At 42.2% G+C, this 22,870-nt stretch overlaps 1 protein-coding gene across 2 annotated transcripts in view; it reads right to left on the bottom strand.

Moving 5' to 3' along the window:
- UST (uronyl 2-sulfotransferase) overlaps window positions 1-22,870 on the bottom strand; it is a 293,864-nt gene that overhangs the window by 154,042 nt on the left and 116,952 nt on the right. For both annotated transcript variants that reach the window (XM_058534248.1, XM_058534249.1), the window contains exon 2: window positions 16,366-16,409. In XM_058534248.1, coding sequence (XP_058390231.1) covers window positions 16,366-16,409 — 44 coding nt within the window. The remainder of the gene's footprint in view (window positions 1-16,365; window positions 16,410-22,870) is intronic.

Below are 22,870 nucleotides of genomic sequence, written 5' to 3'. Positions count from 1 at the left end.
TCAGGTTCACTGTGCTCTAGAAGCTGAGCTCCCATTGACTATACTAAAATGGAAATCATGCTAATGGTATCTTTCCTCAGTGACTGTCTGATATCTCAACAAATTTTGAAACTTTAGAAACATCTACTGGATAATCCTCATAACATGTCTGTAACATGGACAGATGACAAGCACAGATCAGTTTATTTTTTTCCTGTTCTGATATTTTTACCCACGAAGCAGTTAAATTGTAGCACAGAATCAAATTCCAAGTCAAGGGATCTGAAATCCTCATAAAACTATGGTCTGTAGATTTCCCTTAATGCCCTGACATACACCTTCGATGTGAGACTCTTTTTGCCCAAGGCAAGGGGGGCATCCGGTTCTGAAGAGAAAGGAAAAACTGGGAGAGACATGAGAATCCACGTCAGGGAAAGAAGTGAGTCTGGGCAAGAAGCATCCCCATTCCAGGCCACCTCTGGGTATCAGTGTGCCACAGCACCATGCTAGCTAGCAATGCATCGTGGAATCATGCTGGATGTGGCTTACATAACCGAGAAGCTTGTTTTGGATACCTCTGACTGCCAGATGAAAGACTTCCTCTAGGTACATATAATTAGTACATATCCAGTAAGCCAAGAAAGATGTGTAAAACATGTTCCACGCCCTTAAGGAATTACAATATAGTTGGGGAGACAAAAATACATACATACGGGTGACAGTACAGTGTATAACACTGTGTGCCAATATTGTTACAGGAGAATAGTATAAGACCCTGAGGGACATTTTTAGTGCCGTATAGTTTCGCACTTTATGATCTCCAACAGGAGCTCAAGGCTACCTTGTTTTCCACGGAGTGGGGGGGAGTCCTTAAGGTCCTGTACTCCTCAAGAACAAAATTAGGCCATGGTGTCAAGGAATAGCGCTCTCAAAGGGCAGTATACAGGTTTTAAAGCCGGATTCCACTCGGCCCCTCTCTTGGTCTCTTCCTGTTGTCAGCATGTTTCACATTGCTCATTTTTCCCTTCTGTTCCATATAGCCAGTGCAATAAGTAAATGGTCCCCAATTTCCCCCTTTTGGGGGGAAAAAGGCAGGAGGGAGTCTGGGTATGGCCTCAAGGTAAGAGTCCAGCTGGTTCTGCTCTGCCCTGAGTCTTAGGAAGAGAGAGTGACCAGTCCCTTCCTGCCTCTTCTCACCTTCAGGGGCAGTAAAAGCTCAAGGGCAAGGTGAGGGTGTGAGCCTCCAAGAGAACTGTCAGGACGTCACTCAGCCTGACCTTGACTAGGCCTTAGGCTTCAGGGGTAAAGGAGCCCTGTAGCCCCATATAGTCAAGCCAGCTCCCCAGAGCAGCAGGCTATGTTGGGGTTCATTTGTGGGGTGTCCCCTCAGGAACCTGGAAATAGAGAGGTGTCTCCCTGAAGACTCAGAGGTTTAGGAAACAGGCCACCCCCATCTTTACCCATCAGTGACACAGCCAGCACCTTACAGCACCCAAAGCAGTTTTACAAACATTCCTTGACTTCCTTTTCACAAAAACGTGAACGAGAAGGATACAGGGAAATCATGATAACTTCCCATTTTATAAAGAAGAAGAAGAAAACTCAGAAAGAGGAGCTGGCTTTTTCCAGGTCTAAGAACTAGTAAGAGTTGGAGCCAGGGCTTGAACCATGATCTTCAAACTCCTGGTTCTAAAGAATTCATACAATACAGCCTCCAGCTACGGCAGCCATAGAAGGTGCAGGATTTACACTGAGCCCTACAGGATGGGTCATCTGAACAGGAGCCGTCCAGTGAATGCTTTGAAGATAAGCACCAATAATTACTAAACTGTAAGAGTCAATAACTACTAAATAATATTCTTATTGGGAAACAAAGAATGTTCATTTTCCATTATGTATAAAACAAGAATGATCTTCCTGGATTCAAGAACATCAACTCTGAACATCAGGGACAACTCTGTTCCTCCAAACAACCTTGGTCTCTTCCTAATTCACTGTGGATTTGTCATCCACGAATATATATAAACTTTATGGGGACTGATTTATAGTTTTGGCCTGCGCTGTCATTTGGGCAATGAGTCCAGCTGTTTCCTATCCAGCATAAGAAGCAGACCATCCTTCAATTTGTCTTTGATATACCTTATTTAACACGTGAGGGACCCTGCATCTATTTATTGCAGACCAGAGATGCATTCAAGGTCTTGGTGAACAGCTTTGTGTTTGCCTCAAACATACGGCTTCTGGTTTTACAGACTTGGATCGTTTTCCTGAGCCGATGTCTTTCCTGACAAGAATCGTAATCAATTGAGTCTTTTCCTTCACCTTCCAAGATCATTCTAGCTGTGACTTCCTGGATGTTCTCCAGCTCAGTTATGCCTCTTTTGATCTTTGTTAACTAAAACTGACTAAAACTATTCTTTCAGGTGTAGATAAATCAGAGCTTGCACAGGGCACAGTTATGTTCTCTGCTGGAGGACATCCAGTGTTTTGATAGCTTCCTTGGGCTGCAGTATCAGAAGGGGTGGAAGCCCCTAGGTGATAGCTGACTAAGGCAATAGGCTTAGTAGATAGTCCTGTGGCTTAGTACCCCTACACACGCGCGTGCACACACACACACACACACACACACACAAAACAAAGATTAGAGTCACCTGCAAACTCAGAGATTTTTCTGAACATTTCCTCTTCCAGGTCACCAGTAAAGATGTTAAGACAAATCGAACGTTGATAAAAAGTGCCTGTTTATACTTATCAACCTGTCTGTCTCCCATTTATTTTTAAAAGAAAAGCAAACTAAGTTAATTCAATTCAACATGTTTCTCAGTGCAAGATAACAAGTCACAAAGGAAACACGGTTCTCTCAAATAATTGTATGCTTTCAGAAAATTAAGAGTATTTTGTTAAAATAATAAAGAACATCTACCTTACACTAAATGTCAAAATTACACTTAGTGATAAAATACTTACAGCTCATTAAAACTTCAAACAAAACAAAGATACTCTCTATAACCACCATTCATTCACTTGACAAATATTTATTAAGTGCTACCATGTGCTAGGTACATGTTCTAAATGTGTATGACATGGTGATAATTAATACACACTCCCCCATCATGGACTTTACATTACTTAATATTATTCTGCATAGTGCTATAAAACTTGAAACAGAATTAGATAGGAGGAGATAAAATGAATGTTGTTTGTTGATTATGTGATTTCCCATTAAGAAAAAGAAAAAGAATTAGAATTAAAAAATTATTGAAATCAATAAAACGTTAGTAACATGAGTATATATCATGTACAAAATCAATAATTTTTAAATATCACAATTTAAAATATACTGGAAAAAATATTCTATTTGGAATAGCAACCAAAAAATAATAAAATATCTAGGAATACCTTTTGTAAGAAATGTAAAGGCCCCAGAAGGAACCAAAGAAGCTATAATAAAGAATATTCAGAGAACAATTGACAACAGCAAAAAAGCTCTTGGAAATTAAAAATATGAGAACAATGAGGAAGAAATTCAACAGAAAGCTTGGAAGACAAAGTTGACAAACCCATCCAGATAGTAGAGCAAAAAAAACAAAGAAAATGAAAAAAAGTAGAACGGAAATTACAAATATAGACATCTATACTTGGAGGCTTAACATCCAAAAAAGAGGAGATTCAGAAAGACAGAAAGAGAAAATGCAGGGGAAGAAATCATTAGTGAAAAAAATCAAGCAAACATCCCAGAACAGGATATCAAGGTCCAGATTGAAAGGCCCACTGAGTGTCCAGAATAGGACCTGAAAACTCACACACAGAATTATAAAATTTTAGAACACAAGGAATAAGAAGCTTCCATAGAGACAGATTAGATTTTTCATATAAAGGGTCAAGAATTACTCTTCTCAACAGAAATACTGGACGCTAGAATAAAGTGGAAAAGGACTGAACATTCTGAGGGGAAACAATTTTGTGGCAGATGCATTTAATGCTTAGAGTACCCATGTGCTCTATTTCCCAGCCCCCTTGCAGCTAAGCAGGGCCTTGTGACCAGTTCTGGCCAACAGATCGCTCACAGAAGTGACAGTGTCGCTTCCAGGCTGAAGGAATGAGAAGTCTCTACACACCCCTCCGGGTCCTCTCTGCCTTGTCACAGTGATGGAGGTCCAAGTTGAGATGGTGAAGCTGCAAGATGGAAACAGCCTGGATCCCTGAGCAAACTCTGAAAGGAGATTTCCTAGGAGCCACTGGACCCACAGAGCAAGACATAAACTCTGACGTGTGACGCCACTGAGATTTTGCATCACCCTATCCAGTCCTGATTAATATAGATTTCCAATCTGGAATTGATATCCTGTCAAACTATTAGTCAAGGATAGAACAGACATTTTCAGAAACGTGTTATATCAGAAAACTTCCATACCACACACCTTTTCTCAAGAAGCTACTGGAGACTGAGTAAAGAGAAAGATATGCATGGAAAGCAGAGTAATGGCCCCCCAAAGATGTCCAAGTCGTAATGTCCAGAATCTGTGAATATGTTACTTTACATAGCAAACAGAGCTTGAGATGGGGAGATTATTCTGGGTTACCCAGGTGGACCCAATATAATCACACGGGTCCGTATACGTGGAAGTGGGAGAGAGGAGAGTCAGAGTCAGAGATTTGCAGATGCTCCAATGCTGGCTTTGAAGATGGAGAAAGGGCCCACGAGCCAAAGAATGCAGGTGGCCTCTAGAAGCTGGAAAAGGCCAAGAAATGGATTCTCCCCTAGAGCTTCCAGAAGGAACGCAGCCCTGCTGACTCCTTGATTTCAGCCCAGTGAGACCCATTTCAGACTTCTGAACTCCAGACTGTGAGATAATACATTTGTGCTGTTTTCAGCCACTGGGTTTATGGTAATTTGTTACAGCAGCGATGGGAAACTAATACAACATGGGACCAGGAAATGGGAGCAAACACAGAAGAGAGTGAAGAAACCTCCGGAGACACACGTGAGCAGGCGGCTGAGCGCAAGCAGCCCAGGTGGGGGCGGACGAGAAGGCTCAAGAAAGACTTCACCAACTCAACATTGATAAAACACCTAATGTGTTCAGAGGGATTGAGAGGAGATTTACAGAACTGGAGAAGAGTTTGAGGATAAGCCAGGGATCATAGAAAAGTATGAAAATAAATTTCCAAAACAAGACGTTTAACTTGTTACAAAGAAAACAAAAAGATGAACAGGAAAGGAAACATTATCATAATGGCTCAGCTGTCGCTATTATTTACCTAGTGTCAACAATAAAAACACTGGGTGCTGATAGGGCCCAAATAACACACGCCCAGTTTAGGAGGATGGGGACGAGAAGGGGCTTCCGTGTTGGAGGCGGGTAGGCTGCGAGGAAAGAGCGAAATCCTTCTGTTCCCCAGGAGGATGTCAACGGACAACGCCTACAGCTGAGAAAATCAAGAAGCAGCAACATAACGCAAGTTATTCAGAGACACGAAAGCTAATACTCAAGACTCTGTTAAAAGAGTTTAAAGTAACTTTCTGAAGGGCAGGAAGTTATGGGGAAGGGCGTAGTCAGGGGTCACTTTCTTATAACGAGCCCGTGAGCCATTTGGTGCTTTAAACTCTGTGCATTATGTACACACATGACTTTGATGAAACATAAAAACTACACAAAAGCACTGGAAAAATATTTGCATCAAATGTTACATAAGCCTTTAATATTCTTAATATACTCTAAAGACTGGACAGGACTGTGACAAACTCTTCATTACAGTTGCCTCTAAGTGATGGCGTTATGGCGATTATTTTTTCATGCTACTCTGTAATTTTCTGTACTTTCCAAATCCAAACAAAATAGGAACACGTATAATTTCTAAAAGAAAAAAATTGATCATATGGTCAAGGAAGAAATAAAACGAACAAGCAAAAAGGATTAAGTAACTACATTGGGAGCTGCTAAGATGATTAAGCTATGACAACTTTGAAAACTGAAGCAACCACTACCCTGCCAAAGAATGGTGGCAGGGGTTTTCTTAATTAGCTAAAGCGATTTCTTGATTAAGTATGCTTTTCAACAACAGTGTGCTATTTTAAAATTTCATGCTTCATTTAAAGCCCTTCCTTTTCTGTTGAAGGCGGCCCAATCCAGACAATCTGTTAAATCGTGATTGCAGCTGATGCTGGCTTGGCTAAGATTTGGAGAACATCTTATCAATGATAACTGGCCCTCGGGCCTCAAGGAGTGGACTAGAGAAGTTGCTAAAAGAACAACTACATAAACGACACATTTTTAAACCTGTGGCTTCACAGAATTCTTTTTAATAAACAAATTAAAAATAAAAAAATTTTAATAAAAAAAGAAGTGAAAGATGTGGTTCATAGCACTAAACACTTGTTGAGGAAGAAATGCATTCGTGATGTTCTTCTTGGGAAAGAGTAGACACATCACATGCTCATAAAATTGACAAATTGAGAAGTATTGTTTCTGAACTTGGACACAGATCTCCATGGAAAGTTGAAATCTCAGGAGGCCACTTACTGGGCCAAAGCCTTCCATGTTCATGATTAAGAGCTGTGATGAGCAAGAAGGAAGAGTGAAGCAAGAACACAGGTGACTTCGGGAGAAGAAACAATAACTCTATTGTGTAAGGCTGATTTGTTCCTCTTCTGCAGATTCTTTTGCCTTCTAAGCTATTAATTATCCATCTCAAACGAAAGCATAAAGTTCTTTATAGCACACACTGAGCTCGGAAGCTCTGAGAGTTATTTAAGAATAAAACATTCACGTCATTAATTTTCCTATCGTGTGCCGTGATCAAAAAAATGAGAGAGTGGAAGGGACTCCTTCAAGGTCATGCTCATCAGAGTGAAACTGATTCTGGACTCCATGCTTCATTCTGTCCTGCTAGTTCTCTGTCTCTAAACCTAATATATTTATCATGAATCATTAAACACAAACCTATTACCCAGTGCAATTGATTCTTCCATAGAATGAAAAGCAGCATCACTTTTGTAGGTCTTTTTTTTTTTTAAAGGACTTCAGGTCAAGTCAGGTTTGGACACAGAGAACAAGGTAAGCTTAAGAAAAAAAAGATAAATGACAAGGGGGTCAGGGAAGACCTTGCTTAGCGGGCTGAAGTAGCCCCAGGAATAAAAGGAAGGATACCCACGGGACTGGAAAGTTCTTCTAAGTAAGGATGCGGTATCTGGTATGCCAACTGACATGTAATTAATTGCTTTTTAAAAATCCAAAGGAAATAGGGTTGGGGGGTTGGGAGCGAGGGTTACTCTAAGTTATGGCAAATTGAGAATTTTGAAATTACCAGAATGGTAAAAGGCTGCAAAAGGAAATACCTACAATACTGAGGCCCCACTGCTGAGTGCATTCATGTCTGGCATCATCCTATGTGTTTTCCGTTTACCGCATTTAAGCCTCACGACTCTAAGAGGTGGATATCACTATCCTCCTTTAGAAACAGAAAATTGAAGATCAAAGAGGTGAAGTATTTATTCTAGGGTAACTAGCCACACATCGAGGATTTGAACTGAGATCTGATTCTAAAATCTGTGCTCCTCAGCCTCCTAGCCAACGAGAATAAATACAAAAGTCAGAATTAAGAATCTGACGAGTTAAAACAGCAACACGTTTTAGGTCTAAGGGGTGGGTACATTGGGTCTATCAGGTGTACGTTTGTCTAATTTTTGTGTTTGGAATATTTCATAATTAAAAAATAACTGTAAAGAAACTTCATTGTTTCCACCTTAGATAAAAATAAGAAGATACAAACTTCTTTTTTTTTTTTTTGAGGAAGATCAGCCCTGAGCTAACATCCATGCTAATCCTCCTCTTTTTGCTGAGGAAGACCGGCTCTGAGCTAACATCTATTGCCAATCCTCCTCCTTTTTTTTCCCCCAAAGCCCCAGTAGATAGTTGTATGTCATAGTTGCACATCTTTCTAGTTGCTGTATGTGGGACACAGCCTCAGCATGGCCGGAGAAGCGGTGCGTCGGTGCGCGCCCGGGATCCGAACCCCGGGCCGCCAGTAGCGGAGCACACGCACTTAACCGCTAAGCCACGGGGCCGGCCCAGATACAAACTTCTTGAGAAGGCCAATTTTTTTTTCCCCAAAGAAAATCAGACAGTGTGGGTCTTGACCACATCCGATGTCATTTATGGCAGGATGAAGGGAGCCGTAAAACCAGGAAGTCCTCTTATCAGCAGCAATAGCTTCAGAAATTGTCAGAATGGAAGCAGTTGGAGAAGGCGGGCTCAGCGCACAACCCACTTCTGTGCCCCAGATTTATTTGCTTCTTGCAGATCCTCACAGACAAGAGGAAAACACACGGGATGGTCATGTCTATCCTGAAAAATAGGTTTTGAGATTTTGAGGGATAGAAACAAGAAATTCCTCCTCCTCTTGAATCTCAGACCTGATCTTCCAAGTAAAAAGTGATTCCGACAGAAGGAGACTGTGTGTACACATAAAACTCAGCAATCCCGCCCTCAGGGAGAAGGGAAATTTTGGAAACCCCTCCAAGTTGACCGGTGCTTGGCTGACACCGTTGAAGGTAACTGTACTCCCAGTATCTCTCGGAAGTCACTTATCCACCATGATTCCTGGATACGTGACTTTTCCTCTTTAGGCTCCAATGGTTTCCTTACTAGAGAGCATTAAAACGTCTCCTTTCAGCTAATGAATCTCCAAGTTTAAAAGAGTTATTGAAAGGGAAAAAACAAACAGAAATGAAAATGCAGTCTTCCTTAGGGACTCGTGGTAGCTGGTGTTAAATGGCAGGCTAAGTTTCCTATGCATATAGGGACATATTTTTTAAAGGGCAGGGGACTTTACCATTTTTCTTTGTTGCTTTCATAGCCTCTGATCCTGCGAAAACAGGAAGTTTCCTTTAAGTAACTTTCTCTTAAATGATGTTGCTGAGGTCCTTTTCAGAGAAAAGTGTAAGGTAATATAATATGATTTTTTTAATATTAAAAAAACACAATTCGAATGGTAGACATGAATTTCAAAAAGGAGAAATTGGAGAGAATATTGGGGATAATAAAGTAGCTGAAGACATGAGAATTAAGAAAGGAAAAAAAGAATTACGAAGAAAAGTGAAGAAAATATTGGGGAAAAACTGGAATAGTACTGAATGTTAAAAAAATGCATTTAAATTATCCTAATGATAGACTTCTAAGGATGGTTTCAATGTTTATTAAATCAAGACATATAATGCCTAACAGAGCATAACACTCAATGCTCTCCTGATAATTGAAAATAATAAATTCAACCCATTTGAATTACTTTCTCGGGCTGCCATAACAAAGGCTCACAACCTGGGTGGCTTAAAACAACAGAAATTTATTCTCTCATAGTTCAGAAGGCCAGAAGTCTGAAATCAAGGGGTCAGCAGGGTTGGTTCCTTCCTTGGGGCTCAGAGGGAGAATCTGCTGCAGCCTCCCTCCTGGATTCTGGTGGTTGCCTGCAATGTTTGGTGTTCCTTGTCTTGTGACAGCATAACTCTCATCTCTGCCTCCATCGCCACAAGGCATTCTCCCTGTGTGTCTCTGTCTCTGTGTCCAACCTTCCTTCTTCTTAGAAGTACATCAGTCATATTGGATTTAGCGCCTATCCTCCTCCAGCATGACCTCATCTTAACTTTATTATATCTGCAAAGAGTCTACTTCCAAATAAGATCACATTAACAGATTCTAAAGGTTAGGACTTGAATATATCTTTTTGGGGGACACAATTCAACCCATAATACCATTCTGAACTGAATTTGTGACTCATCACTCCTTTCTTCCTATTCAATTTTTTCTACTATACAATTATGCCAACATAGTCCCCATCTCCTAGGCTATCATCTTTTCTCTCTTATTAAAGTCAAGCTCCTCAAAGCAGTTCATGTCTCCACTTTCCACCCACCACTCCTCAAAGTCCAGTAGTGAGGCCCAGCCCTCCTCACCCCCTCCATCCCAGACTCTTTGACCTGGTTATTTACTCCTACTCAACCTTCAGGACTCACACCTGGAGAGGAGGTCAGGGGGAGCATCCTGTGTTCACCCTCATTATAGCACCTTGCAACCTACTTAATGTATTAGATCAGGCCTGTTTGCTAACTGTCTTCCCACTAGACTCTAAACTCCTTGAGGGCAGGGCCTGTGCCTTCTGTAGTCTTATAGCCCTAGAACCTAACACAGAGCCCAACACAGATTTGGTGCATAATGAACACTTGAATGAAGGAATGGCTGTATAGGGTTGTTTAGACTAAAGAATATATCAACCATAGAACCATGGGATCTCATAGTCTTTAATTCCACCAAACCTTCAGATGCAACTAGAGTATAAGGCATTAGATAGCAGAGGGTCTCTTCCCCTTCTTTGTATCTTCTCAATCCTTTGCACAAAGTAAGCACTCAATAATAAATTGGTACTATAGGGAAATTAATTTTGGGGAGGTGAGTAAGAAGGAATAACCTTTATTGAGCAATTTTTCACTGCCAGATGTGGCTAGATGCCATAGAAGTCTCATCTCAATTAATATTACCACTCCTCATTCATTTGGAGATTGCTTGCTCTGCATAATAAATTATAAACTTTCTTCTAATGAGCCCATTCTAAAATAGAATTTTGAATACTAATACTAGCTAGCACATTGCTTTATACACAAAATAATATATATTATTTTATATATCAAAACACTTGTGTAAACAAATGTACACATTAGTAATATATCTTAACTTTCAATACATCATCAGGATCCAATGGACCCAATTTTAGTTTTTTAGGTTTTTTTGAATTTTTTTGATCAGTTCTAACTATTTGTATAGATTAATATTTCTTGACTTTATTCTTTCTTAGAGATATTCCAAACAAAATATACTTTTCTTTTTTTTAAATAAGGAGAATAAAACTCATTCTACCTTGCAATTACCATATGGGTCCCCTAGTCCCTTTAAAAAATCTAAGATCCATTATGGGATCTTAATGATTTTTCTCTACAACTTAAAACACTTTGCTATTTCATCATCCTAGAATAATTACCTACCAATTATGCATCAATTATTCCCAAATATGCTTTAAAAAGACTAAAGTAAAAGAAAAATGTAAGAATCATGGAATGGCTTAGAACTACACTGCTGTTCAGCAATGACTGAAATGTTCCATTCTGTGTTGTCCAATAGAGCAGCCACTGGCTGCATATGGCTACAGAGAAGTTGATATATGGCTACTGCAACTGAAAAACTGAGTTTGTATTTTTTGAATTTTAATTAATTTGAGGTTAAGTAGCTACATAAGCCCAATGGCTGTATCAAACAGTGTGGGCCCAGGAGAACGATTCATTAGGGGAAATAAATTGCCATTACTGCATCACTCTTCATATTTCGTATTGCATTGCCCAAAGTATTGCATCATTTTTCTCAAAGCCAGAAAAGAACACTGGAGACATCATCTTTGCAGTCTGCTTTTAACTTTCATTGAATGGAGTGGAGAATTTAGAATTTTTCACTCCTGCCTATAATGGCAAAGAAGAAAACTGACAAAGAGAGAGGTTTCAGAAGCATCAGAGGAATCAGAGATGAATGCTAAGGGTCAGATGGCAGCACGCAAGACTCTAATGAGGATGACGAAGTTGATCGTAACAGTGATACCTCAGACTCTGTCTGAAGACAATGGTGTTCATAGATTCTTTCTCTTAAACTCTAGTCGATGAGCGAATAATATATTTCTAAGGACGACAAGAAAATATAGTATTCTCAGCAGTTAGTCATTCAAGAGGAAGGGCTTCATCAAACAAGATGTGTGACAAGAACCTGGACCGTCCCATTTTGCTAAATGAATGTGGAACAGCAGTCTTTCACGTTTTGTGATATTTGTACACCAAAATTTACTTTATATACAGTTTGTAAATGGACAAATGCTGAAGGTAGAGATATATACTAAGGTGATTGGAAGGAAAAAGACGAGGTAGAAATTTAAAAATTTACTAGATAGTTAAAAAAAAAATTAGAAGAATCCATTGGACCCAGATGGTAAATGATGGTTATTTTTTCTGGTATACTGAGAATTGACTTGTTTATTGTACTAGTTAAAGCACCAGGTAACTTATATAAAAGGGTAAACTCCAGAAATAAGGTAAAAAAATTATTGTATTTTGGGGTCGGCCCAGTGGCACAAGCAGTTAAGTCCGAGCACTCCTCTTTGGAGGCCCGGGGTTCGCAGGTTCAGATCCCGGGTGCACACCGACGCACCACTTGGTAAGCCATGCTGTGGCGGTGTGCCATACAAAAAGTAGAGGAAGATGGGCATGGATGTTAGCTCAGGGTCACTCTTCCTCAAGGAAAAAAAAAGGGGAGGATTGGCACTGGATGTTAGCTCAGGGCTAGTCCTCCTCACAAAAAAAATATATATATATTATTGTATTTCTACTTAAATAAGTAATCTCACAATGGTTAAAAATGTGGACCCTGAAGCTACACAGCCCTGGGCTGGAATCCCAAGTCCAGTGCTTAGTGCACGACCTTTGGCAAGGTATTCAGCCTCTCTAAGATCCAGTTCCCTCATCTGTAAAATAAGGATTAAAAAATTACTTCCTCTTTTATAGAGTCTAAACTTGCACGCAAAGTGCTTAGCAGAGTGCTGGGCACCTAGGAAAGAAATCAGCTATGGAAAGTGGTTTTATTTTCCTTGAGTTGCTCAGACCAGCTCTCCTTATCTATCAGATTTGGGAATCCAACATAAGTGAAATGATAACCATATCCTAGTTGCAACCACCAGAATTTATCATTGCTGATGCCTGCTGCTCACATCAGGGACCCGTGTTCCAGGTGAAGTGAAGCCAGGAGGAGAAGACGTCAACCTCCAGAGGTCACAGTGCCCGGGGGGTCAACAGAACAGCCGATGATGCTACAGAGGCCAGAGCACGGCAGGCTTTTCAGCCAAACTTTAATCTTCTTAACATGAGGACATTTTTTTCCTTGATTTTTAGATTGAGCAAGCATTACCTTAATGAACTCAAATTATACAGAAAAGTATAAGGAAAAGAGTAAAATTCTCCCTGAAATCTCACTATCTGGAGAAAACACCATTAGCCTTCCAGTCTTTTCTCTGCATCCACACATACATATGCACACAACTTTATAAAAAGTGCAATCACACTATACTTGCAATTTCATGCCTGTTTTTGTACTCAAGAGTATCTTTTTAGTTCATTCAATAGAGATCTACGTGTTCATTCTTGGTAGGGTTCTAACCTTTAACCACTGCTTTCTGTGCACACATAAAGTGGTAGTAAAAAGTGGTCAACAAAAGAAAATACTAACATTTGCCTTTAAATAATGACTTAGATCAAAAACTGAGGTGAGCCGTGAGGTTAAAGTGAATTTTAAAAACAAGTAAAAACCAGAGGCATTTGGCTCATTTTTATGAAAACATTGGAGAGAATGAAGTCCCAGGCTCTGTGTGCTGTGTGGCACACGCCCCATTCCCTAAATGGCTATTACTTGTGGAATGCGAAGCCTGTGGAACTGAGCTTTTAATAAAATGAGAACTTGCCTGTTAATCTCAGTACCTTTTCAGGGTTTAAAAATCTTACTTTATCTAGACCACAGCTCTTTCAATCTTGGCAACAAAAGGTTATTTCTGAGTGCCAACCAAATACGAAAACTGTGGGTCTGGACTCAATCTTGCTTCCCCTGCCAGGCTGGGGGTTCACTCTGGAGGCCACACAAGTATGAGTCCTCATCCTCTGGATGCCACCATGTCCCTGGATATGCCAGTGGTCACTAGACCTAATAACCGAGGCCCCATCTCAAGGACACTCAAGGGACCTTTATCTGGAAGTCTGACTTCACCACTTCTGGGACTCATTTCCACCCTGCCAGAAGTAATAAGCATGGATGAAAAAATGTTAACATACCAATATTATTTTTACCCATTTTTATATTCTTCTTATTTTGGCTACTGCTTAGAAAGTCAAGGGTGTTTTTGCTACTTAACTCCTAGATAATGAAAATACAGTTAGAGTGAAAGAATCTGTATTACATAAACTTCTGCTGTTTGAAAGAGATTATATTCACAATTTTCAAGCTTGGATTTATTCTGCAAGTGGTCTAAAATGATTTGATATGACCTGATCATTTTTGTGTATCACAGGGAGCCTTAGTTGGGAGTGCAGGGAAGGGAGGGGTGAAGATGAGATAGCAAATTTATATAAAGTGAGCTTGGGTTTTCTGACCAGGTAGAACCCCATTTATCAAACCTGGAACCAAAGAAATGTCTCAACATGCCATTGAGGGAAACAGCCGATAGGTCCCACAGACAGAGCCACCTAACCCCCTTCCTTGCAGAGCCGAGAGGGTGGGGAGGGCTCACTTGGCCCCACTTGGGAGAGAAGCAGGCCATTCACACCACTCTTCTTCCCCACCCCCACTCATCTTCCCTCGTAGGCAGCTTATTGACCAAAGAAAATATGTTTTCACTACAAGAAAAGTTACAATGGTGAGTCATCATTATATTAATAAATAGTCTTTATGTAATAATCCATACCACTCTATCTAGGCTATTAGCAGTAAAAATAACCCAGAAAATATCCAGGGAAATGACTTTCTTTATATTCATAGCCTTTACAGCAGTGTTTCTCAACATCGTCCCCAGATCTGCAGCAACAGCATCACTTGGGAGCTTGTCAGAAATGCAATTTCTGAGGTCCCACCCTAGACCTACAGAATCAGGCACTCAGGGGTCTGGGCCAAGCAACCTGTGTTTCAACAAGCCTCCAGAAAATCCTGATGCAAGCTAAAGTTTGAGAACACTGGCCCAGTGGAAAGAACCTGGGATGGGAGCCAGAAGACCTAATTCAGATTCCAGCTCTGGATTCCATGGTCCAATTCAGTGAAATTTAATGAATAGTCACGATGTGCCTCTCCGTGCACCGAGGCTGATGCAAGGATGTGAGGATACTGAGATGAGCTAGATGTGGTCCTTATCCTCAGAGGGCGTCTAATCCTCTATATTCTTTTGAGCCTCCAGCACACGGGCTATTTTGTTCTTGTTCTTATTTTGTTTCATATTCGTATTCCTAGTGCCTGCAGCATCACTCGATATATATGCAGTGGCCCAAGTGGTAGAGCCATTCATGACTGTGATAAATACTACGGTACCTTTCATCAATAATCCTAATGTTACTCCAGTCTAGTTAACGCAAGCCACCGTTCATTTAACGCTTATTGCATACCAGGTCCTGAGTGCTTGCCACATATCGGCTCATTCAGTCCTTTGAGATGTTCTGTACTGTGGGAAGTATTTTTAATCCCACCTTCCACATCAAAAAACTGAAGCTCAAAATATTAAGTAATCTGTCCAGTGTCAAATATGGAAAGCAGCAGAGCCAATGACGCACCCAGAAATACCTCATTCCAAAGCTCATGGTCTTAAAGGTGATAGAGTTCCTCAAATCCCACAAACCTGAAAGCCGACTTTGTGCTACATTTCCAGCCTTTAAAGTTAGTGGATGATTATCTTCTCTTTATGTACTCACAACTGCACTTTGCAGGCATAGCCTTAAGTGGTCAAAGACTATCTTTGCTTCTCTCAATTTTTGTAGATGGACATTTGGTTTTCACTGAGCTCAAGAAAGTAGACAGTAGTGGGAACTACATTAATACTTCACAGGACTGTTCTGACCTTTAAAAGTCAGGCCAAAACTGCTTACAGGAAAAGAACAAAAGAAGGCACGCAGACCAGGCTAGAGCAGCCTTGAGAGGGCACTGGCAGAGAAGGTCAGTTCCAAGGGGTTGACCTTGGGTGGAGTATCTCAACTAAGGCAGGTCAGGGGGAAAGGGGCAGAGGTGAGCCTAGCCCCAAGACCCTAGGGCATGAGGAGGCTGGGTTGGGGACATCAAATCACAGGCCAGCACGGATGCCGAGGCAAATGAGGCAGCAGAGGCTGCAGCCAAAGGTCTGAAGGCAGCCTAAGGCTCCCATGCCTGGGACAGCTACAGCTACTGATGCGGGGCCGGCCCGGTGGTGCAGCGGTTGGGTTCGCACGCTCTGCTTCGGTGGCCTCGGGTTCGTGGGTTCGGATCCCAGGGGTGGACTGACGCTTTGCTTATCAAGCCATGCTGTAGCAGCGTCCCATATAAAGTAGAGGAAGATGGGCACCGATGTTACCCCAGGGCCAGTTAAAAAAAAAATAATGGCTCCTCCTCCCTCACCATTTTGGATATCTTCATATGCTTCCATTTTCTCCTCACTATAAGTCAAAGACTAACTTGACATCTGTCATCCACTATTTTCTTGTGAACAATTCAGAGCCAGGAGGGATCTGGTTGGGGTTATTGGAGGCTGTGGGTACTGAGAAAAGAAAAAGAGGATTTACACCATAAGCAAAGACCTTACCTTACTAGGAGGTGGTCCATGGTCATCCAAGTAAGTGGAATTTCCTAAAAAAAAAAAAGAAGAAAAAAATTGATGAATCAATAGTTTTAAATCCAAAATGAATTTAGTGCAAAGTCACTGAAAATAAGCATTCTGGACATATTTCGATTCAGACAACAGTACCAAAGAAAAATGGGTAATTAATTGTCAGTTTGGCGGGATTCTGCTGGTATTACCACACTTGGTTAATAGTTTCAGCAGTACCAACATTCTACATATGTGGGTGTGTATGCACACAGACATACACATGAAGAACATGCACCATTATTTCTCACCCAATATCTGTTAAGTTTACTTTAGATCATTGGTTCTCAAACTTGAGTGTGCATCAGAACTACCTGTAGGGCTCGCTAAAACCCCAGACCACCCGGCCCACTCCCAGAGGTTCTGACTCAGTAGCTGTGAGAATCTGCATTTCTACCAAGCTCCCAAGTGATGCTGATGGTGCGGGCCCTGACACCACGCTGCAAGAACCGCTGCGCCGTTCCTCCACGTTGTCGTGACTGTCAATGCCCTTTATCTTTTCAGTCTAGCTCGCTTCCGAAGCTTGATCTGTCTTCACTAACAGCCACTTACTGGCTTGTGTGTTTTCAGAGCAGACGGCTATTGTTTCCTGACGAAGAAAGACTCTGGGGGTTAGGTTAGGATGGGAACTAAAGCTTGTCGAGTTCCTTTTATGTAGCAGGTACTCTGTTAAGTGTTTTACAGGTGTTCACTCATTTAATTCAGATATCAGAGGTGGGTTATAATTATCCCCATTTACAAAGGAGAGAACAGAGGCCTGAAGAAATCCAGCCTTTTGCTCACGATCACACAGCTGTTTCACTGCAGAGAGGAGGGAAGACTGGTTTTTCCGGAAGGTGCTCAGGCATCTGCTCATCTGAAAAGCCTACCCACAGTGTTGCCATCTCCGGCTTTTGTGCAGCCCCGGCACCGCCAATGTTACCATCTGGCAAGACGTTTGTTCATGTGGGGAGCCAATGATGCGGCCGGCATAATTGGAGGCTCCTCTCCAAGGGGGCAACGCTTGTCAGTCTAGGGGAAAGTGAAGATGACCAGACTTTCTAACAGAACAAAATAAGGAAAACACTGGAAACCCAAGGATACTTACAGAGGACAGTAGATTAGGGAATAAGATAAATGTCCTCGTTGGAATAGATGAAAGGTGCTTTTTCAAGAGACGGCAAAAGTGACTTAAGAAAATGCAATAGAAAGGGGAAGCATAGCTTAACCCAGGGATAGCTCAAGTGGGGAAACTTATCCAAACATAACAGGTAAGTGGGTCTTGGCTTTCAGGTGTTTTCCCTACTGAGGCATCATCCACCCCTTTTTCTTTGTCGTCTTCTGATCTATCACCCACTTGATGTCCACAACGACTGTACTCTGGCTATTGTATATGGTAGAGGCACAATGGGGTCCAATCGTCATGCACAAGACACTCAGACACAAGCACCTGGAACACTCATGATTGGGTTATCTTCAGGAACCTTTGAAACGTGAACATGATTAACAATTTGTTAGATCTTAATTATTGTGCTGCACTCCACCGGGAACATATATGAATAGGAAATGAGATTTACGTCTGACTTAATAAAGTGGGTGTGCATAAAAAAACTCAGAGAAATGGTTGCCTAAGTCTAGAGAAATATTCAGAACTATCCCACCATAATGCAGTTGGTATAGCTGCAGAGGGCTCCCGTCTGCTCGTCACGTGGATGCATCTTCCCTTATCCACAGGAGGAAGGTGAGAAATCTCAACATACTCTAGCATGTTCTCCGGTTATCAAGCTCAGGGATCAAAGCTAGCTCAAATAACTACATGTTTCTAAAATACTCAAAGTTTTCAAAAGAACTAAGTTCTCAAGAAGGAATGACTTAAATGCCTGACTTCTACCTCAAACCCCAGAGGCGGGTGGGTACCCAGTGACTCCTCGGCGCCCCAGCTTGGATGTCTACAGTCATCTCCCACTTCGCCAGTCCAAACAGAACTCTGATTTGCTCTGATCCCACCCCCCAATCACTGCGTCCCCGTCTTCCTTATCTGGTTACAGGACACACACCTTCCCTCACAGGTTCTGAAGCCCAAGGGTCATTCTTGATCCCTCTCTTTCCCTTATCCCATCCATACCAACCCAGTCACAAGTCCCATTGGCTCAGCCTTCAAAATATTACTCAAATCTGACCACTTCTCACCAGCCCCTCTGGGTCTTCCGGGAGAGCCTTTGTGTCTCTTCATTGATCACTAATTTTCTCCCCTACCATACAGCAACCAGAGGTATATTTAAATCTTATCAATTGGGCCATGTTAGCCCTCTGCTTAAAATCTCTCTCTCTCTAAGAACAAAATAGTCAACTCCTTAGCATGATCTACACCCTACATGACCCAGGCCCTGCCTCCTACCATACCCGCCACCAGGCTCAACAACGTTCTCTCTTCTCTGGAACACACCAACCTGTTGTCAGCCAGGTTTGAACTGGCTCTTTCCTCTGCAAGAAAAGCTCTCCCCTACCCGCTCCACTTAGACTCAGCTCAAGTGTCCTTCCACCCTTCCTGCATCCCTCCTTCCCTCCCAGAAAACTTCACTTCTTTCTGCACAGAAAGGAGCAGCCTGACCCGTGTTGGCCCTTGTACCATGGACCGATTATCTCTACCAGCAGAGCCCGAGCTCCCATCTGTGTTATGTTCCTGTGCTTTACTAGAACACAGAGGCTGTAAATGCCTCGTGTGTGTCACAGAGGTACGGATAGGGACAAGAAAAGCTACACGAATAAGAGGTATTTCTTTAGCTGGAGACACAAGTTTTCATTCTCCTAGGGTATAACCGTATTATTATTTGGTATTTAAGTAGAGCTTTTCATCCTAGGATCTTAAGCTTTCATAGTGCAAAGTAAACAAAACTGTTAGAATTTTCCAATCTGAAGTTGGTAACTTGTTAGCTGTAGAGATCAAAGGATGAGCACTGTCATCAAAATCAGCTCCCCTGAACAGCCTCCCAGCATCAAAGAAGCTTCCTGCTGCCCTGCCTTGTAGAGGATTCTATGGAGGGTGTCAAGTTGTGGGGAAGGAAGATCAGACTCAAGGCCCCTGGGCCTTCGGGCTTGGAGCTGAGATGTGAATTGGGGAAGAAAAGACGGAGGAGGGAGGAGGGCTGACAAAGGGTCTGGAGCCACGACAGAGGTCAAGTGCTTACCTGCCACCCACCTCCACCGCCCTGTGAACATCCACTTTCCATACCCCAGTCTCCCATCCCAGGCCACAGCACCCTGTGAGGCAGTAGCCCTTATTTCTGGTGGCCTAGAAGGCATATCACTTCATTCCCTTCCAGAAAGTAACCCACGCCTTTATAGCTCTGATTTCAGCTTCCTTTTCATGTCTCAAGTCCTTCCTTGGACGATCAAGGATGACAGTATCTTGTCAAGCTAGAAAAAAAGGAAAGGCATACACCCCACCTGTTTCCCTCCTCCATCAGTCAACATTTCAGAAGGGCTTGTCTCCAAACAGCCAAGAAATCGCCAGCTCAGCTGGCATCAAGGGAACTCTCTTACACAAAGTTAAGTTTGTCCAGGCTGCTCAGGTGGATGGAGGAGACCGGTGGCTACTGATCAGAAGCAAAACTACTGCCCTCTGAACTCTATGCGGCTAGTCTATATCTGAGGGGGGTGGTGGTCACATGTCTCTATACGTGGGTTAAAATTTATAGAGCTATACTCCAAAACCAACAAGTGGTTTAACCGTTTAAAGAATGCCCTCACTAGAAGGCAAGAGATCTCAGACTTAGCAAGCAGCTAAATTAGAATACATTCTAAATCTCACCCCACCCACTTAGCCCCTCATGGTGGAGACTTCCCAGGGAGGTTGTAAATATCACATGCGAGAGCACGTGTGAACGTGCAAAGGTGTTAAATCCAAGTACACGGGAGTCACTGTTTATGTATTTACCAGAGTTTCTATGTAAGACCAGAGTCCCTGTGGACAGTATGTTATCATATCTACCTACTTTCACCATCCTATAAACTATTTGCAGCAAAGATGCATTTCAAGAAACTCATGTGAAGTCTGATACTAGGAATTAGGAGGCCAGCAACGTGACCTGGAATCTGAAGATTCCTCACTAATTATTATATTATATCCCGGTCTCTGTTGGCCAAACAAAGGCACGCTAACCATACTAGAACCATCTAAGTCTTCTTTGACAAGAGCAATGCTGTGGAAAACCAGATATAGTATACCTGGATAAACAAGTGAAATCTCACTTTCATAATAGAGAATCTCCCCAAATCGCCAGAGTGTCATTCCACTCTGAATAAATCGCTTTACCTCTTCAAAGTTTTCCATACACATGTCTGTAAGAATGAAATAAGCTCATATGTTATCGTAAGGAGTACACAAGGATAGTTTCTTTCTGTGAAAAATGCTTGGAACGATCCCTGCCCCTAGTAAGTTTGCTAGCTGGACTAGTTGCACTACTAGTAATAACAGGAGCAATGCAAGACCCTCTTCCACTGCCTCTCCATCCTCCCTCTCAGGAGTCTTCAACCCTCCCTGCACATTCCGCTTGCCTGCAATGATTTTTAAGAAATGTTAATGCCAGGCCCCAGTCTCAGCTGTTTTGATTTAATTATTTGGGGACAAGTCGTTTGGCATTTGGTATTTCTGAAGTTCCTCAGGTAATTCTAATGTCTAGCCAGGGTTGAGGAGCACGAAAATACAAATTAAAGCACTTCATACTTCAGGCTGAATCTCATTTTCCAGAAGTAAAAAGTAACAGATGTTATTCGGGCTGGTGTCCATCACGGGTCACCTCCATCATTTCTGGGGAGAGATTGCACAACGCGAGGTTCATGTCAAAGGAGAACACTGATGGAAGGCTGATGGTCACAGAAGGGCTCCCAACCACAGGGGAGGCGGACCAGGCAGCCCCAGCAAGCACCTGGTCAGGGGGCCAGGGCTGGCTCCCAGGCTGCCTGAGAGTGGGCCGGCTCACGGCATCTCTGGGCAGAGCACTTACGCCTTAAACCACATGGGTTGCCCAAACCTTTCCGGGACTCCACCAATCTTTTCAAGAAAAATTTTCAAAGCTTCTAGTTTCAGAGCGTATTTGTTCCCGCAAACAATGCTTAGCACGTCTTGTCTGTTGAACCTCTTATTTCATAGTCAACAGGGGAGGTAAAAACACAATCCTCCATCCGCCTGGAGCTTCCCCAGACCCTACTCGACTCACACAACAGGAGGCATTCCGTCCGTCCTGGAGACCTTGTATTTGATCCCTACACACATTTTAAGGGCCCACAAGGATCTGAAGGGAAGCCTCTAGAAAATCTGAAGCAAAGACACTGTCTGGTCCCAGTGTAGTGAGGTACTCGTCTTTCCAGGCTGGAGTCCTGGAGTGGAGAGGCGGTGAGGGAACTGGTCCACACAGAGGAGCCCACCACCATGCCCATGTGAATCCAATAGAGACCCACGCAGCCGGATAAAGAAGAAACTGGTGGAAGCACTGACGTGAAGAAGGACTATTGAATAGAATTACAGGGCGCCACTGTGTTAAATAGCAACAGTCGCTCTGATGTAAGAGGGGAGAGGAAAGGAGCCCCAAGGGAATCACTTAATGGACTCAGGAAGATACTGCCAATAGAAGTGACTGTCACTAGTGACCAAGAACGGAAGCCCAGGGGTGACAGAGGGAAATCTGTAGACTCCAGAACAGAAAGACCTGGGTTCAAAAGTCAGTCCTACCCCTTACGAGTTGAGTGACTTTGGAAATATCACTTAATTTCCCTGAGGCTTAATGGCCCCATTTGCAACTGAGGACATTCATAACAGCACGTAATAGAGTTGTCAAGAAAATGCAACAAGACGTGTATAAAGCACTTAGCATCATGCCTGCCCAGCATACAGCTAGTGCTCAATGAATGGGCGTTACTTCCACATCTTATATTACCCAATTTCATCATTTATAGTCAACTTCATAATTTTATTTATTATTGAGAAAATCAAAGAGAATCCTGAGGCCAGGAGGGCAGTTTATCGTATTAAGGATGAATATTAATATAAAATAATTATTTGAGGGCCAGCCCAGTGGCGTAGTGGTTAAGTTCGCGCGATCTGCTTTGGTGGCCTGGCGTTCTCAGGTTCGGATCCCAGGCGAGGACCTACACACTGCTTATCAAGCCATGCTGTGGCAGCATCCTGTACACAAAATGGAGGAAGACTGGCACAGATGTTAGCCCAGGGCCAGTCTTCCTCAGCAAAAAGAGGAGGATTGGCAACAGATGCTAGTTCAAGGCTAATCTTCCTCACCAAAAAAAAAAAAAATAATAATAATAATTATTTGATATTTTCTATTACTTTCCAATACTGGCTTGATATGTCTTCAAAAATATACAAAATTGTTTTCCCAATTGTTTGAAATACCTTTAGCAATGTGCAAATGAGCTTCCAGGACCTTCAGGGGATATAATTTATTCC

Source organism: Diceros bicornis, chromosome 39 (assembly GCF_020826845.1).
Source record: "Diceros bicornis minor isolate mBicDic1 chromosome 39, mDicBic1.mat.cur, whole genome shotgun sequence".
Lineage (NCBI taxonomy): Eukaryota > Metazoa > Chordata > Mammalia > Perissodactyla > Rhinocerotidae > Diceros > Diceros bicornis.
The sequence above is the reverse complement of the archived record's forward strand: the minus strand, read 5'-3'. Positions and strand labels throughout refer to the sequence as shown.